Source organism: Molothrus aeneus, chromosome 11, assembly GCF_037042795.1.
Source record: "Molothrus aeneus isolate 106 chromosome 11, BPBGC_Maene_1.0, whole genome shotgun sequence".
Classification (NCBI taxonomy): Eukaryota; Metazoa; Chordata; class Aves; order Passeriformes; family Icteridae; genus Molothrus; species Molothrus aeneus.
In genome coordinates this window covers 1,997,377-2,014,067 of record NC_089656.1, presented here as the reverse complement: position 1 = coordinate 2,014,067, position 16,691 = coordinate 1,997,377, and the positions used below count along the sequence as shown (strand labels likewise).

The window sequence follows — 16,691 nt, the reverse complement described above, 5'->3', positions numbered from 1 at the left end:
CCCCGGCTGCCAGCGCCACCGGCAGAGAACACAGGGCGAGTCTGAACACAGAGCTTAAATGCTATAAAGTTCTTTAAAACCCCCTTAAAACAACAAAAATATCACCAAAACACCGCGACAAGCAAAACAAACAATAAAACCCCCTAACTTGACCGCCCCCCTCCCCAACAACCGGGACTAGACTACAAATAACTAGAAAGTAACAATAAACAAAGAAGAAAACCAAATCAAAATAGCTAATTCTTGCCTTAGTCTCCTTTTAGAGGGGTGTATGAAGCCAAAGTATGTCATTGCCACACTCTACCACTCCAGTTTAAATTTGCGCGGGGTTCTTTTGTTTGACTTTTCAGAGTAGGGAACAGATGAGATAAACAATTCCATCGGAGCATCCTCTGCAGCGCCGGGCACAGGCGGGCACTGCGCCGCCGACATCATTCGCTTCCAGCCCGGTGCTGCGGCCGAGCCGGGCTCCGGGCAAGCGCCCGAGGAGTCGGGCCCGCCCCGGGCCCTGCCGGCTCCGCTCCCGCCCCGGGCCCGCCCCGCTCCCGCCCCGCTCCCGCCCCGCTCCCGCCCCGCTCCCGCCCCGCTCCCGCCCCGCTCCCGCCCCGGGTCCTTCCTGCTCCGGGCCCGCCCCGCTCCCGGCCCCTCCCGCCCCGGTGCGGCGCCGATCCCGCTCCGGGCTGGTTCCGGTGTCGGTGCCGCCATGGTGGGCCCGGGCCCCGGCGCGGCTCCGCTGGAGAACGCGAACCCGCTCATCTACCGCCGCTCCGGGGAGCGCCCCGTGACCGCCCGCGAGGAGGACGATGAGCTGCCCGACGCCATCGACGACCGGGAGATCTTCGATATCCTGCGGGAGCGGCGGGCAGGGCAGGGCAGGGCAGGGCCGGGCCGGGCCGGGCAGGGCAGGGCCGGGCCGGGCAGGGCAGGGCGGGCAGCGCCTCTTTCCTTAACGCGCACATCTCATCCGCTCCATCAATGACCCCGAGCACCCGCTCACCCTGGAGGAGCTGAACGTCGTCGAGCAAATGCGAGTGAAAGTGAGATCCCACCGGAATGTGCTGCCTCAGGCGTCCGATAATAAATATAGTATAATATAATATAATATAATATAATATAATATAATATAATATAATATAATATAATATAATATAATATAATATAATATGTTTAAATAATAATACAATATAATATTTAAATATTATAATAGTTAATAATATATAACGCAATATTAATTAGATATTAAATAATACATCATAATTAATGCATATTATTTGATAATTGATTTTAAGTATAATAATAAATATAATAATATATAATATATTAAAGCTATTCAATATATATTAAATAATATATTAGTTATATTACATTATACATGTTAAATAATATATAATATAATGTTTAAATATATAATATTTAAATATATTTAGAACAGTTATAATTTTAATAATTATAATATGTGTATTTTATATTATATATTTTAACATATGATTTACATATTAATGATACATCATATTTTATAATTTTTAGATACATCTGTAGTATTTTACAATATTGAACTATTTACAGTAGCACCTGAGCACAGCACTGACAGGTGCCAGTGAGCCCCGTGCCCCAGGCTGGGTGGGGTTTGGGTGTGAGCAGCGGTGTCCCCGCAGGTGGACGATGCCCAGAGCACGGTGTCGGTGGAGTTCACGCCCACCATCCCTCACTGCAGCATGGCCACCCTCATCGGCCTCTCCATCAAGGTCAAACTGCTCCGCTCGCTGCCCGAGAGGTTCAAGGTGGGGATCAAAGCAAAAGTGGGGGAGGTGTTTGGAAAAATTTAAAAAAAGGAAGAAAAATGAAAGAGCTAACCAGCTTGCAGTGAAAAATAACGAGAGCTTTTTTCATTTTTTGTGTGAGGGACCCTGCAGGAAGCAGAGAGGGCAGTGGGTGAAATAGCAGCGCACAGTTCTGGGGTTGTTGGGGTCCTGGGGCTGTTGTCTGAGGGCAATCACTGCATGCTCTGTTTCAGGCAGGAGGGCGGCTCTCACCCTTGTCTGGAGCAGCTTAGACACCTGCAAATGCAGAATTCTCTGCAATTTTAGACTTGTATTTTATTCCATTATATAGAGTAACTGATAGTGGCAAGACTGTCCGTTCTCCCTGCTTTTTGTTACTATTTCATTTTTATTAGTTTGAACTTAATCTTCCAATATTTTGTTGAACTCATGCCCTATTTCTTGTGTGCTGCTGTTTCAGCTGGATGTTCATATAACACCAGGAACACATGCCTCTGAGCACGCAGGTAAGGCTTTTAGTCCTCTCTTGTGTGGTCTTCATATTTGTTTAATCTTGAAAATTAGCGAGGAGAGAGAGGTTCCCACAGCTGCAGAGCATCTGCTTAGGTCTGGGAATTTCTGTGCAGATCCTGGGGGATGTTCCAGGCCAGGACCACTGAGTGTCACTGAGATTGGGCTGCAGTGTTCTTTAAACATCTCCTCAGGCTCTGCTTTCAGGCAGTCACTGATTATGTGCCTGAGCACTTGGAAGAGGGGAGGAAATTGGGATTTCTTGTGTCCCACCTGAGGAGCAGCTGCTGTGACAGAGACAGAGCCTGGGACGCCCTTGGCATGCCCAGCCCTGCAGCACCACGGAGCTGTGCTCACCCAGCCTGAGCACACCCAGTGCCTCTGTCCTGATGTTTCCTGTGGGTTTTTCCTGCAGTTAACAAACAGCTCGCTGATAAGGAGCGGGTGGCAGCTGCTTTGGAAAACACTCACCTGCTGGAAGTGGTGAATCAGTGTTTGTCTGCTCGGTCATGATTGCCTGCTGAGGAAATCATTGGTGTTCTGATCTACTCAACTAATTTTGTATATAAGTGGTGATGTTACAATTTACATAAAACTGTGAGCAAAATAAAATCACTTAAATTCTCTTCAGATGTTTCTTTGCTCTTTAAAAAAATACTATGCTTACAGAGAGCTACAAAAAATACAATAAAAATTGGTTTCTTAATTGTATGAGTCATTGCATAGGTATAATTTTCCATTAAAAATATTCTTTCAACCTGTTTTTAACTGGTTCCTCACTACTAAAAATAAGTTGTAAGCTACAATTTAGAAGTGGATTTTGCACAGTGGACTTCACAAGTACACCAAGATAACTTTTAGTTAAAATCTTTACATTCCTGTGACAATTTCAGACTGTTAATACAGTTTTACTTTCAGACATCACAAGTTGTAGAAGCTGGTGTGTGCAAAGCTGGAGGACATGTAGCAGTAAGTGTCCACACTTCCAAATCATGTGTCTGGTTTTAATTATCTTAACTTAGATTAGCCAGATGTGGAGGGCTCTTCAGACCTGTGTAAAACCATGATTTATTTTTAATTACTACTTCATTGTGGTAGGAAATGCAGTATCTTTGAAGAGATTTTATTTGTGCACCTGCAATATAGGAGTCATTACCAGTTCTCAGTATGAACAGCCCAGCAGGCTCTGCTGAAAGACTCTCCTAGCAGTGTTTGACAGCTAAAGCACCAGTTTTGCTCTAAATGCTTTGAGATTTAATGCTCAAACCCAGCCTATGCTTCTGGTTTGGGAACTGTGGCATTCACTAAACTGTTGTCTTTGGCAGACATTGACAATAGAAGAACTCATTAAGAATTCATTTGAATTTTTGTAAAGGATGTCTCTAGTCCTGGACCACATGAAAAAATAAGAACCTGTTGAGAAATCCTGTTGGGCATTTTGGCACATACATCTCAGGTTTCTGTGGTTGAAATGGCTCCTGAGGTGTTTGAAAGTCTCTTTTTTCCCAGCTCTGCGACCAAAGAAGCCAGGATTTGTCGGTCCTGTGTTTATTTTCTCTTATCTGTTCCATTCTTTCTCTGACCTGCTGAGATCTGTCCAGGTTGTGGCACAGTCCCTGCCCTTGGGGTGGTGTTAACTTTTTATATTACAGACTACATGTACTTTATTTACAATAATTTTGCAATACCTATCCCCTATGTTAGACAGTCTGTCTCTCCTCTAAACCAATCCAAAAGTGTCACCATCCCAGCAGAAGATGGAGGACAAGAAGAAGGAGAAGAAGGACAGGACATGCCCAGATTCCTCCATCTTGCCTCCTGAACCCCCATTCTAAAACCTCAAAATTCTTTATTTTCACTCTGTGATAAATTCACTAACACTCTACTCAAACTCTTGTGGCTTGTAACTCCTCACACAAGGTTGGGAATTGTTTCCATGGGCTAAAACCAAAGGCACGGGTGTTTGTGACTCCATGCCGAGGTCTCTGAGCCCCTGCCAGGGTCTGGAATCACCCAGGGCAGCCAGAGCAATGTCCTGGGTCCTGACACATACACCCATTGCAATGTTGCCTTCTTTGCCATCAGTTATCTGGAAAATTAGAGGTACACTTTCTATAAATACAGGCTGTGCTCAGCAGTTTGATGGCAGAGCTTTGTACTGCAGTAGCATTTTCCCTGGGAGGGTCTCAGATGCTGTTTGGAAAGGGTGAAGCTCATGGACATTGTGTAAAGCTCAGCCTGGCAGTCCAGTCCAGTCCAGTGCTCCAAGTGTGAGTCCAAAGTCACCCAGCAAAGCAGGAGAGGACAAGGCCAGACCTTCCCAGGGCAGAGCTGGGAAGCTGGGGCTCACAGCAGAGCCCCCCTCTGCACAGGGCTGCAGAAAACCAGCTCTGCAGGAGCTCAGCTCAGCTCTGCTGAGCTCACTTGGCTCAGCAGCCTTTGAATGGGCAGCACTGCTGGGATGTATGAATGAAACTGCAAATAAAGACAGTATTTATGTAATATTAGTGTTGGGCAAGGAACAGAAGGACCCAGCTTTGCTCTGCCTGTCTTGTTGAATCACTGAACTGATGAGTTCTGACACTGCCAGCATTTGCAGCACAGATGAAGCTCCAGCCATGGCAATGCATGCAGGCAGCTCCTGGGCACCACGCTTGGGTGGGTTGATTTTGCTTTCTGGTTTTTGGTGGCTTTTTACAAAGAAAATAAATTTTGCCCCCAGATTTTGGGGAAGAAGGAAATGCAGGTATGTGCCAGGGGGAAAACAGGAAGATGACTAAACTGCCAACAGATTGCTTCAACCAGCACTCCAAACAGAGAAGGGATCAGGAAATGGTGCTTTGCTGAAGCTCTCTGCTTGGCTTTTACCACTACATAATAGTAGTGTGAAATCATTTATTGGGATGTTGGCACTTGCCTCGTGAAGCACACTGTGCTCAGCAGCCCTGGGGAGGAACTTTGGACCATTTGCCTTCTCAGAGAAGCAACAGAATGTGTTTGATGGTTTATGTTTATTGGTAATAGTTGGGGGATGATTTTTCAGTACGGGGGATCTGCTGTGGGTTTTCAAAGCAGAGGTCTGACTTCTGCTATTGAGGGATGGAGAAGCTGGTTGGTTTAGATCTGCTGTGTTTGTTTAAGTGATGTGGGTGTTGTATTTACCACAGAACCAACCACAGTGGCTTTGCTGAAGGCCCCAGGCCCTCCTGTCCAGGCTCCTTCAGCTCTTGCTGATCATGTACCACCAGTTCTGGTGAAAACCTTCCTCCCTGCTTTTGAAGATCATTAACTGGTTCCTATTGCATGGAGACAAAGTGGGAGAACAAAACACTAATTTGTTAGAAATATTTCTTTTCAGATGTTTATTATTCCAAAACTCCACTCCTAAATTTAGCCTCTGGAATGCTTTGTAATAGGACACATTCCATGAGAAAGGATGACCCTTTGGAGCAGCTGTGTTGCATACAAACAGCCTCATTCAAATCCAGGAAAAATGCCAGGAGCAGACATCTGCTGTGCATTCCTGAGCTCTGGGCAGAGTCTTCCAGGGCAGCTGGAGATGGCATTCCCCACTCCCAGTGTGCTTCTAGAGCAGCTGGATGGCATTCCCCATTCCCAGTGTGCTTCCAGAGCAGCTGGAGATGGCATTCCCCATTCCCAGTGTGCTTCCAGGGATGGCTGGCTGGCATTCCCCATTCCCAGTGTGCTTCCAGGGCAGCTGGAGATGGCATTCCCCACTCCCAGTGTGCTTCCAGAGCAGCTGGAGATGGCATTCCCCATTCCCAGTGTGCTTCCAGGGCAGCTGGAGATGGCATTCCCCACTCCCAGTGTGCTCCCAGAGCAGCTGGAGATGGCATTCCCCATTCCCAGTGTGCTTCCAGGGATGGCTGGCTGGCATTCCCCACTCCCAGTGTGCTCCCAGGGCAGCTGGAGATGGCATTCCCCACTTGGGGTGTGCAGGCAGGAGCTCCCCAGGGCAGCTGGCTGGCATTCCCCTCTCCCAGTGTGCTCCCAGGGGTGGCTGGCTGGCATTCCCCACTCAGGGTGTACTCCCAGGGCCGGTGTCTGTGCTGTCCCTGCTCTGGGCTGTGTCTGAGCCCACAGCCCGAGGCAGCTCCTTGGGAGGGGCAGGATTCCCCCAGTGCTGCCCCATGGCTGAGCCCCTGCATCCCCTGCATCCCCTGCAGCCCCTGCATCCTCTCATCCCCTGCATCCCCTGCAGCCCCTGCATCCCCTGCAGCCCCTGCATCCCCTCATCCCCTCATCCCCTGCAGCCCCTGCATCCTCTCATCCCCTGCATCCCCTGCAGCCCCTGCATCCCCTGCATCCCCTCATCCCCTGCATCCCCTGCATCCCCTGCAGCCCCTCGTCCCCTGCATCCCCTGCATCCCCTGCATCCCCTGCAGCCCCTGCATCCCCTCATCCCCTGCAGCCCCTGCAGCCCCTGCATCCTCTCATCCCCTGCATCCCCTGCAGCCCCTGCAGCCCCTGCATCCTCTCATCCCCTGCATCCCCTGCAGCCCCTGCAGCCCCTGCATCCCCTGCAGCCCCTCGTCCCCTGCATCCCCTGCATCCCCTGCATCCCCTGCATCCCCTCATCCCCTGCAGCCCCTGCAGCCCCAGGCTCAGCAGTGCCAGGGAAGCAGCTCAGCAGCTCCATGTCCAAGGATGCAGCTGAGCATCCATGGAGGAGCTGCACCCTTGCATGGCATTGCTGCTGGTGGCCCTGGGCTGGAGCAGTGTGTGCCACTCACTGGCAATGTTAATTAATGAAAGCTCTATGTTAATTAATGAAAGTATTTCAGCATTCTGGCCACGCTCAGGATTGATGTGTCTGCGTCAATGGAGGACTTTGATAAAGATCTCCCTCTGGAGCTTTGATTTAGAAACTCTGTGTTTTACAATTGTTTTTTATAGCTGTTAAAAGCATTTCCCTTTGGCCTGTCAAGCAGAGAACTGCACCACTTTCCTTCCTTTACCAAATGCACTGTTTGGCATAAATGCAGACTGAAGAAGTGGCAGAGTCAACGTTTATCCATAGGCAAAAGAAAAGTTTGTAGTAAAATCTCTCTGATGTTACTAAGTAACAGCAAAGAGAACCAAAGTAGGGAAAGTTGAGATGTGTTTGAGTTTGCTGGTCTCAAAGCCAGCAACATTTAATAGCACATAAAGTTTTCATTCCACAAAATGCTAAAAATACAGGGCATTTCTACAAAATGCACAAATAGCAGAGAGCCCTCGTTTTGTCCAACACACTTGGGTAGCTGCAGAAGACATTTCGTCACACTCTGAGACCTTTTTACCTCTTTCTTATTATTAACTCATACATTTATTATGTCCTATCTCTAAAGAACTTTTGCATCCTGCTGCACACAAGTTATCTCCATTCCTTAACTTTTCTTTTGAGGATCTAAGGAGCAGCACTGTCTGCAGTGATGAAGACATCCTGGTTCTTGGGATGGATGGAACCCTGCTCTCCCAGTTTCATTCCCCCTCTGCTCAGGCTCTCTTGCCAGCTGTCTCATTGGTTTGTTGCCTTGCAGCCTCTCACTGCAGCCCCTTCCCTCAGCGAGGCTCTCGGACAGGAGCTCAGACAGACTCTGCTTCCAGAGCAGCACAGGAGGGAGAGAACAGGCCAGAAGGTAATTTCCACTAAATCTGTGGAAAAAAAATGACCTGGAAATGAGGAGCAGCTGCTGCCAGGGACCTTTGGGAAGAGAGAGAGAGGTGGCAGGGATGTGCCCAACCTCCCTGAGCTGCCCCTGCCCTCACACGGGGCTCTGTCCTTCCCCTTTGTGGGAGCCCAGCACATCCCTCTGGCTGTCCAGGACGGCCAGGACCCCTGCCAGGGGCTCAGAGACCCTGGCACAGAGCCCAGAACACCTGTGGGTTTCATTATGTCCCGTGGAGCAAATTACCAACCTTAGATGAAGATCAGCAAGCCACAACAGTTTAGGTAGAATAATAGTGAAGTTATCACGGGGTGGAAAAGTAGATTTTGGGGTTTTTGATATGGGGGTTCAGGAGGCAAAATGGAGGAATCTGGGTGTGTCCAGCCTTTCTCCTTCTTGGCCTCCATCTTCTGCTGTGATGGTGGCACTCACAGATTGGTTTAGAGTGGAAGCTCACTGTCTAACACAGGTGATGGGTATTGGAAAGGAATTGTAAACATTGTACAGGTAGTTTTTAGTATAAAGACATAACCCTGCCCTGGGGGCAGGCAGAGTGCCTGGAACTGTCCTGCTGGATGGGCCTGGTAGGGCAGGAGAAAGAATTTTATAGATAAGGAACAATGAACAACCTTGAGACCGAGAAATGAAGAGCCCTGACTGCTTCTTCAAGCACTGGGCTGGGAAAAGAGACTTTGAACAATCTCGGGGTCACTGTGAGCAGCAGAGATCCCGAACCCTGGCAAGGACAGTGAGCTCCCATCACCTCGTGCTGAGCACTCCCTGCAGGGCAGGATCCCGGGTGGGCACAGCCCCAGCCTGGCCCCGTGCCCGCCCTGCCTGGGCTGTGGCACATCCCGAGTGCCCCGTGCTGCTGCCCTGCTTGGGGGTCACACACAGCAGGAGGAGGGGACAGCCACTGATAACCCCATAAACCAACCCCACGTTTCAGGCTGCCAAAGCCCACTGGGCAGCTCTGAGTGCAGTGGCCCAGGGTCTGGGCACAGCTGTGTCCCTGCTGAGCCCAGTGGCTGGCGAGGCACCCCTGCCAACCCTCCTGGAGCTGACCCGGCCCTCATTGTGCTGTAACTTGGAGATGGGGGTTTGTCACAGCACTTTCCCCCCAGTCTACCCAAATTAGCTCCATCTGGGCTCCCATCAAATGTGCCACACGTGGCTTTGACTGGAATAACCTCAGGAGGTCGTCAGGAGCTTGCTTAACCCTTAAAGCTTCATTTCCCCACTTTGCTAATGGGAGAGCTGCACATGCTCTGCCTAAGGATTATGGAGGTGTCTAAGCAGCAAAATACTTTTTATTTTCCCTGCAAAGTGACAAATAAATCATCCACGTAATCTGAAATGCTTGCAGAGAAAAACAATCAATGCCAACAAATTCCATTCTTTTCCCCTTTTAATACAAGTCACAGTTTTAATACAACAAAACTAGTTTTTATTACTGAAAATCAGAAAACGGTTTCACTAACACTGCAGCCAACTTAAAAAAAAAACCCAAACAAGCAATTGCTTTTTAGGCAGAAAGAAAATAATTAGGGCTGAGTCACATAAATTCTTTCTCTTCAAATTTGTACTGACTTATATTCCTAACAACACATTTATGCACTGGGTTTTTTGAAACATAAGTCAACATTGTAAAGAGTCTGTCAAATTCTTTAGCAATGCTTCTTACTAATGACAAAATTGACTGGGAGCCTGAAACAGGAGCTGTTGTTTAAAAAATTTCTTCCCCTTTCCACTTACCATTTTAGGTCTGATCCTGACAACTGAAGACCTTTAACTGAGGTCATACTCTGGATTATATTTTTAGTATAGAAGTGATGAAGTTTTGTCACATTTATCTTGGTTTGCAAGGACAATATTGGACCATTCCTTGTAAAACAAGAGAGTGAATTTATTTTTTCAACCAAAAAATAAACATTGTATCAACTTTAATTTCAGTCATACCTGCCTTCCTTTAAGTGCATGTGTCATTTGGGTGCACACAGTTCAGTTCATCTGGAGTTTAAGCCCTTGGCTGCACAGGAGAAGTACCTATGCAGGTAGCAAGTCACTCAACTGTTTTTCTGCATTTTATGGCTGAATAAATAAACACTGCAGCTTAGATGCAAGTTCTGTACACATCAGGTAATGCATCATATTACTGCAATATATTCTGCTAATCCTTAAAACCGCAGGAATTTCGCTGGGAGCGTTGTGAAGCCGGTGCACCTTCCTCTGACATTCTGCTGCCCTGCGGGCTTCAGCCTCCCAACCCTGCTCGAGTCTTTCTTTCCCTGCGTTTTCCCCCGGCTGGCGCGGCTCCCTGGGCAATCCCAGGATGGGCGAGCCTCAAACCGCGCCTTGGTCCAGCTGGAAGAATGAAAGCCAGCCCGCAGAGCGGCTCTGGAGTACACAAATAAAACAGGATGCCAAGGAGAGGAGAGCTGCCAAGGCTGTGATGTAACAGCCCTGATCAGCCGCAGGCGGCTCCTGCACCGGGAAAAGCGCCCGGCACCGGAGCCCCGCAGGGAGCCCGGGCCGGCAGAGCCCGCACAGCTCGGGGCTCCGGGATGGGATCGGGCTGGGATCGGGATGGGATCGGGATGGCAGAGCCGGAACAGCTCGGGGGCTCCGGGATGGGATCGGGCTGGGATCGGGATGGGATCGGGCCGGCAGAGCCGGAACAGCTCGGGGGCTCCGGGATGGGATCGGGCTGGGATCGGGATGGGATCGGGATGGCAGAGCCGGAACAGCTCGGGGGCTCCGGGATGGGATCGGGCTGGGATCGGGATGGGATCGGGATGGCAGAGCCGGAACAGCTCGGGGGCTCCGGGATGGGATCGGGCTGGGATCGGGATGGGATCGGGATGGCAGAGCCGGAACAGCTCGGGGGCCCCGGGATGGGATCGGGCTGGGACCGGGCCGGGCTCCCCGCAGCTCTCGGGGCTCCGGGCCGGGATTTGTTCGGGCTCCCCGCAGCTCTCGGGGCCAGCCCAGCCTGGCAAACCCCGCTGGGCAGCGCCGCGGGCTCGCTGTGAGACCGCACCAAGAGAGCGAACAGGGCCGGCCAGCCGAGAGCGGGGAATGGGGAAATGGGGAAATGGGAATGGGGATGGGAAATGGGGAAATAGGGATGGGGAAATGGGGAAATGGGGAAATGGGAATGGGGATGGGAAATGGGGAAATAGGGATGGGGAAATGGGGAAATGGGGAAATGGGAATGGGGATGGGAAATGGGGAAATAGGGATGGGGAAATGGGGATGAGGAAATGGGAACGGGGATGGGGATGGTCCCCGGGCGGGCCGGGTCCCCGGCAGGTGGAGCCGCAGGTTCAGCAGCGCGGAGCGGGTCCCGCCCTCGCGGCTCTTGCTGGGCACGGCCAGCCCGGGGCACAGGGCACAGACCCTGCCCGGGCACAGACACTGCCCAGGCACAAACCCGGCCCGGGACACAGGCACTGCCCGGGGCACAGACCCTGCCCAGGCACAGGCACTGCCCAGGCACAGGCACTGCCGGGGACACAGACACTGCCCAGGCACAGACACTGCCTGGAGCACAGACCCTGCCCAGGCACAAACCCGGCCCGGGACACAGGCACTGCCCAGGCACAGAACACAGGCACTGCCCAGGCACAGACACTGCCCGGGGCACAGACCATGCCTGGAGCACAGACCCTGCCCAGGCACAGAACACAGGCACTGCCCGGGCACAGGCACTGCCCAGGCACAAACCCGGCCCGGGACACAGGCACTGCCCAGGGACAGACCCTGCCCGGGCACAGACACTGCCCAGGGACAGACCCTGCCCAGGCACAGGCACTGCCCAGGCACAGACCCTGCCCAGGCACAGACCCTGCCCGGAGCACAGACCCTGCCTGGAGCACAGACCCTGCCCGGGCACAAACCCTGCCCAGGCACAGACCCTGCCCTGGCACAGACCCTGCCCGGGCACAGACCCTGCCTGGAGCACAGACACTGCCCAGGCACAAACCCTGCCCAGGCACAGAACACAGGCACTGCCCGGGCACAGAACACAGGCACTGCCCGGGACACAGACACTGCCCAGGCACAGACCCTGCCCAGGCACAGGCACTGCCCAGGCACAGACCCTGCCTGGAGCACAGACCCTGCCTGGAGCACAGACCCTGCCCAGGCACAGACCCTGCCCAGGCACAGGCACTGCCCAGGCACAGACCCTGCCCTGGCACAGACCCTGCCTGGAGCACAGACCCAGCCCAGGCACAGGCACTGCCCAGGCACAAACCCTGCCCAGGCACAGACCCTGCCCTGGCACAGACCCTGCCCGGGCACAGACCCTGCCTGGAGCACAGACCCTGCCCGGGCACCTCTGCCCATCCCTTGGCCGCGCTCAGCGCCCTCACCCCGGGCTCCCAGGCAGGATCCTGCTGCATCATATCAGCTTTTCTACTTGCACTTGACCAAATCCCTTCAAAAAATCAGTGTATAACATCCACAGAAGCTCTGTCCCTACATACAGTGATGGACTGTTCTTACAGGATGTCTTTTCCATTCATAAAACCTTTTTATTTCTTTTTCTTTTCTTTTCTTTTTTTTCTTTTTTTTTTTTTTAAGCTGACACAATTTCAGCTGAGCTGAGATACAATTTATTTCAGCTGACTTGGTAATTATTGAAGCATTCCATTTTAATCTGGGTGATGGTTAATGAAATCTGCCATAAAATCGTTTGTGGCTTTAGTCTTTGTAGAAAAACCTCACAAATATGTGATAAATATGGAGAAATAAATAGGAACAATATAGAATGCATTGTTATTTTCTGTCACAGTTAATCAAGGGAAGCCTATACATCAACATGGCTTGATGGTGCCAGGATGACAGACTCATTTCTCCAATGAACCATTTTCTTCTTATATGGCAAAAAAGCACTGCATCTGTATGACATCATCTAGAAAAATCCTCCTTCCTGAAAAATACTATATTCCTTTTTGTTGCTTAGCTACGTGCTGCTGTTACCTTAGAAGGCTGTAGATTCATCTGAGTGATCCTGGTGGAGCTGGTGTGCTTGAACAGAGGAGTGAGTGATGCAAATTTATAACCCTTGTAAAGATATGAAAGAAAGGACTGAGTGTGAAAGACAGGCTTTGCAGCAAAGCAATTTTCTGTGTATGTCATATTTTTTTATGGCATTAATTGTTGAATAAAGAGCATTTCGCCCCACAGCTGGAGGTACACGAGCAGGCAGAGCCTGACTGACACACACGTGGTGTTTTTAACGTGAGAGTCTGATGCCAAGGCAACATTTGCCTGATTCATGTCAATGACTGCTGTAAGCGTAGAGGAGGGAAAAGAATGCTGAGGCCTGATTCTGATCTCATTCCCAAAACTGTGACATGGAAAAATGCCATCAAAAGCAACCAGTGTGCTGAATTCCACTGGCACCAGAGAATGGGATCATCACTGAGTCTTTCCCTGAATGTAAGAAGCTTTGATGACTTGGGAAATGAAGCGCCTGAAGCCCAAAGGTTTGCACTGTGATGTGCCTGTCAAAAACACCCTGGCTGGAAACCCTTCATGCCTGAGACACCCGAGGCTGGGAGCTGAGCAATCCCTCCCTGCCACTGCCCAGGGACTGGCAGCTCAGGGTGCCTGGGTGAGCTGGGCTGGGCTGAGCTGGGCTGAGCTGGGCTGGGCTGAGCTGGGCTGGGCTGGGCTGGGCTGAGCTGAGCTGGGCTGAGCTGGGCTGAGCTGGGCTGGGCTGAGCTGGGCTGGGCTGGGCTGGGCTGAGCTGAGCTGGGCTGAGCTGGGCTGAGCTGGGCTGGGTTGGGCTGAGCTGGGCTGGGCTGAGCTGGGCTGGGCTGAGCTGGGCTGGGCTGGGCTGGGCTGAGCTGAGCTGGGCTGGGCTGAGCTGGGCTGGGCTGGGCTGGGCTGGGCTGGGCTGGGCTGAGCTGGGCTGGGCTGAGCTGGGCTGGGCTGGGCTGAGCTGAGCTGGGCTGGGCTGAGCTGAGCTGAGCTGGGCTGGGCTGGGCTGGGCTGGGCTGGGCTGAGCTGGGCTGGGTTGGGCTGGGCTGGGCTGGGTTGGGCTGGGCTGGGCTGGGCTGAGCTGGGCTGGGCTGGGCTGAGCTGGGCTGGGTTGAGCTGGGCTGGGCTGGGCTGAGCTGGGCTGGGTTGAGCTGAGCTGGGCTGGGCTGAGCTGGGCTGGGCTGGGCTGGGCTGGGTTGGGCTGGGCTGGGCTGGGCTGGGCTGGGCTGAGCTGAACTGGGCTGAGCTGAACTGGGCTGGGCTGGGCTGAGGTGAAGCCTCACTGAAGGCTCCACTGTGCTGCCATTCCCTAAATGTGGGGTTTGCCTCCGGGAGGATGAACAGGAAATAAAGTTATTTCTTACCTGCTTCACTGTAGCTGGTTTGGGTGCAGGATGTCCTTGATACCATCAGGATTTTGCAGTTTTGTCTCTAGGACTGACAGACTTCTAGCACTGGATTTGGGTTCAGATTAATCTAGTTAGGGCTGGCTTTCAAATTAAGATCTGCATTTGCTTTCACACTAACATTTTTCAAATCTACTGCCTATAAGCCCCTTTACATAAGAAACACATTTCATACCATTCTCTTAGCCCAGTCTAGGCTCGTGCTTGCTCTCTGTATTTAACCAAGGGCCTAAACACTGACCATTTTATATTTTTTGAGACAGTGGTGGATAATGAAGCATATTGTGATTATAATAATTACATGATTTCTCAAGAATAGAATCAGAATGAAATTTGAAAACTTAAAATGAGAAAAAAAATATAAAAAAAGAAAATTCTTTTCATTCTAGTAGAACTCTACAATTAGAATTGTGGAGGTTTTTACCAAAATGTCTTGTGCAGCAGCAGAGGCAAAGCAGGAAATGTGACATTCAAAAGAAGCAGAGATTCCTTTTACTGCTATGATGCAAATGTGGAATTTGCCAAACTCAGCACATTCCAACTGGACGAATTCTGAGTTTTTCCTGGAAGAAATGATAATATCTCTCACATCCAAATTCCCACACACTTTACATGGGTGATTCCACCCACCACAGGAAAAGACACCACAAATTCTGCACTGGCTTATAAAGAAGTACAAAGCTTTTCCAATTCAAATTCCTAAGTGTCCCCTGTGACTGTAATTTTTTGTCCCTGTTTCAAGGTTTCATTTCTGGAAATGTAAGGAAAATGGGGTTTCCCCTCAAGGGAGACAAGAGCAAGCTTTGTCACCCAAAGCAGAGGGGCAGCTCTGTTTGATTCTGTCCCCACAGGTCCCCACCAGGAGCTCACATCACCTGCAGGGGTTCTCAGCCTTGCAAATGCACATTTGGACACAGAACTGAAGGCATTTGTGTAAAAAAAGATACATTAAACATTCCTTGTCCCCTTTTTCTTATCTGGTACACAGAAGAGGGCAGCACAGCTGAAGTTTCACTCTGTACTGCCACAAACACTCTCAGCTGTGTTTCTGTCCTGTGTCCTTTCTCAGCAGTGCATCCCCGTGGCTCTGAGTGCTGGAAACCTCCTGGGTGTTTCCTCTGAGGACCACAGGGCTGCTCCTCTTACAGGTTTTCAGCCCAGGGAGACTTTTCCTTCTCCATCATAATTTTCATGGAAATATCTACATTATGACAACTCCATCCAGATTTTCAGAGCTGCTAACAGGTAACTTTTGAAGACTCTGTCCTGCAGGTGTATGGAGAATTGAGCTCTTGGGCTAGCAAGGGTGACTTGAGGCTGTTTTTACCCAATGTCCTACCCATCAAATGCTTAGCTCCTCAATAAAATAGAAGTAGGTCTGCAAAAATGTTACTCAGTGCTCAGCTGACAGTGTAAACAGATGCTAGGAATTCTTGGGATTAACAAAGAAAGCAGAAGGCCTCATTCTCTACAGTGAGAGTCCATGGGAACATGTAGTTTGAATAATCCATGCTTCTAATCTGTGCTTTCTGTCCCCTAATGTCCAAAGAGATGTATTAGTTAAGATAGAGAAGGGCAAGTAGGGATTATTTGTGTTTATACACGGAGTGAGGACCCCCAGGTTCCTAAGCCACAAGAGAAAACTACTGCAGAAAGCTCTAGAACCACTGCAGGCGTGAGGGAGACATGAGGGAAATCTCATTTTCTGCTTCACCATACAGTAAAGGGGGGTGGTCAATGTGTGTTAAAAAACAATTAGAAAAATATACAGAAAAATCCTCCATCAAGAGCCTCTGGTGGTTGTGTGTGTGGAGTTTTAATTGTGTTTACCATGTTCTTATTGTCCATTCTTCTTTAGATATCTGCCACAGACAGCTGCTGGAAAGTGGCTGTAAGTTGAGTCTGACCCAGGATGGCTTCTGTAATTTGTTATTGTAAATAGACTCATCCTCTTGCCAGGAGCTATTGCTGGCAAACAGTAAATCTTCCTTTCTCAGTTTGCTCCCTTAGCACTACATGATTCCTGTAAGACAGACACTTACTTTGGCCCCTCCCTAAACCAACTGTCTGTAAATTCAGAAACCTTTTCATGGTCTCTGAATTCCAGATATTTCTCGTGAAGGGGCTCTGGCATCCCCCCCCGAAGGAGAATACATGGTGCAGGAACTGTAAGAGGATATTTGGCACTCCAGTCACAGGGGATGATGTATGTCCCACACATTGGCTATGACAGCTTCAGTATGAAAAAGAGGAATTGGGGTGATTAAAGAAAACAATTATGGAAATGTCTTAGGTCATGTTCTGCTTTTACTCCGCACTTGAAATGCAAT

The 16,691-nt window shown here is 50.3% G+C and overlaps 1 protein-coding gene across 4 annotated transcripts; it reads left to right on the top strand.

The window, feature by feature from the left end:
- Positions 1 to 622: 622 nt before the first annotated feature.
- On the top strand, positions 623 to 10,190 carry CIAO2B (cytosolic iron-sulfur assembly component 2B). Of its 4 annotated transcripts, none has more exons than XM_066557612.1 (6): positions 623 to 844; positions 960 to 1,037; positions 1,656 to 1,781; positions 2,242 to 2,287; positions 3,210 to 3,260; positions 10,153 to 10,190. In XM_066557612.1, the coding sequence occupies exons 1-6, from the start codon at positions 704 to 706 to the stop codon at positions 10,173 to 10,175; spliced, it is 465 nt and encodes a 154-aa protein (XP_066413709.1). In that variant the 5' UTR covers positions 623 to 703; the 3' UTR covers positions 10,176 to 10,190. The 4 variants fall into 4 exon arrangements, with proteins under 4 accessions (XP_066413709.1, XP_066413708.1, XP_066413710.1 ...); XM_066557611.1 differs by lacking the exon at positions 10,153 to 10,190 and adding an exon at positions 9,727 to 9,910; XM_066557613.1 differs by lacking the exon at positions 10,153 to 10,190 and adding an exon at positions 3,996 to 4,030.
- The last annotated feature ends 6,501 nt before the right edge of the window (positions 10,191 to 16,691 follow it).

What these genes read in the sequence shown, in the direction of transcription:
- CIAO2B (XM_066557609.1), top strand. Translation starts at nt 704, where the DNA reads ATGGTGGGCCCGGGCCCCGGCGCGGCTCCGCTGGAGAACGCGAACCCG. An exon ending in ACGACCGGGAGATCTTCGAT is followed by an intron (nt 845 to 959) that starts ATCCTGCGGGAG and finishes TAACGCGCACAT; the next exon opens with CTCATCCGCTCCATCAATGA. An exon ending in TCGAGCAAATGCGAGTGAAA is followed by an intron (nt 1,038 to 1,655) that starts GTGAGATCCCAC and finishes GTGTCCCCGCAG; the next exon opens with GTGGACGATGCCCAGAGCAC.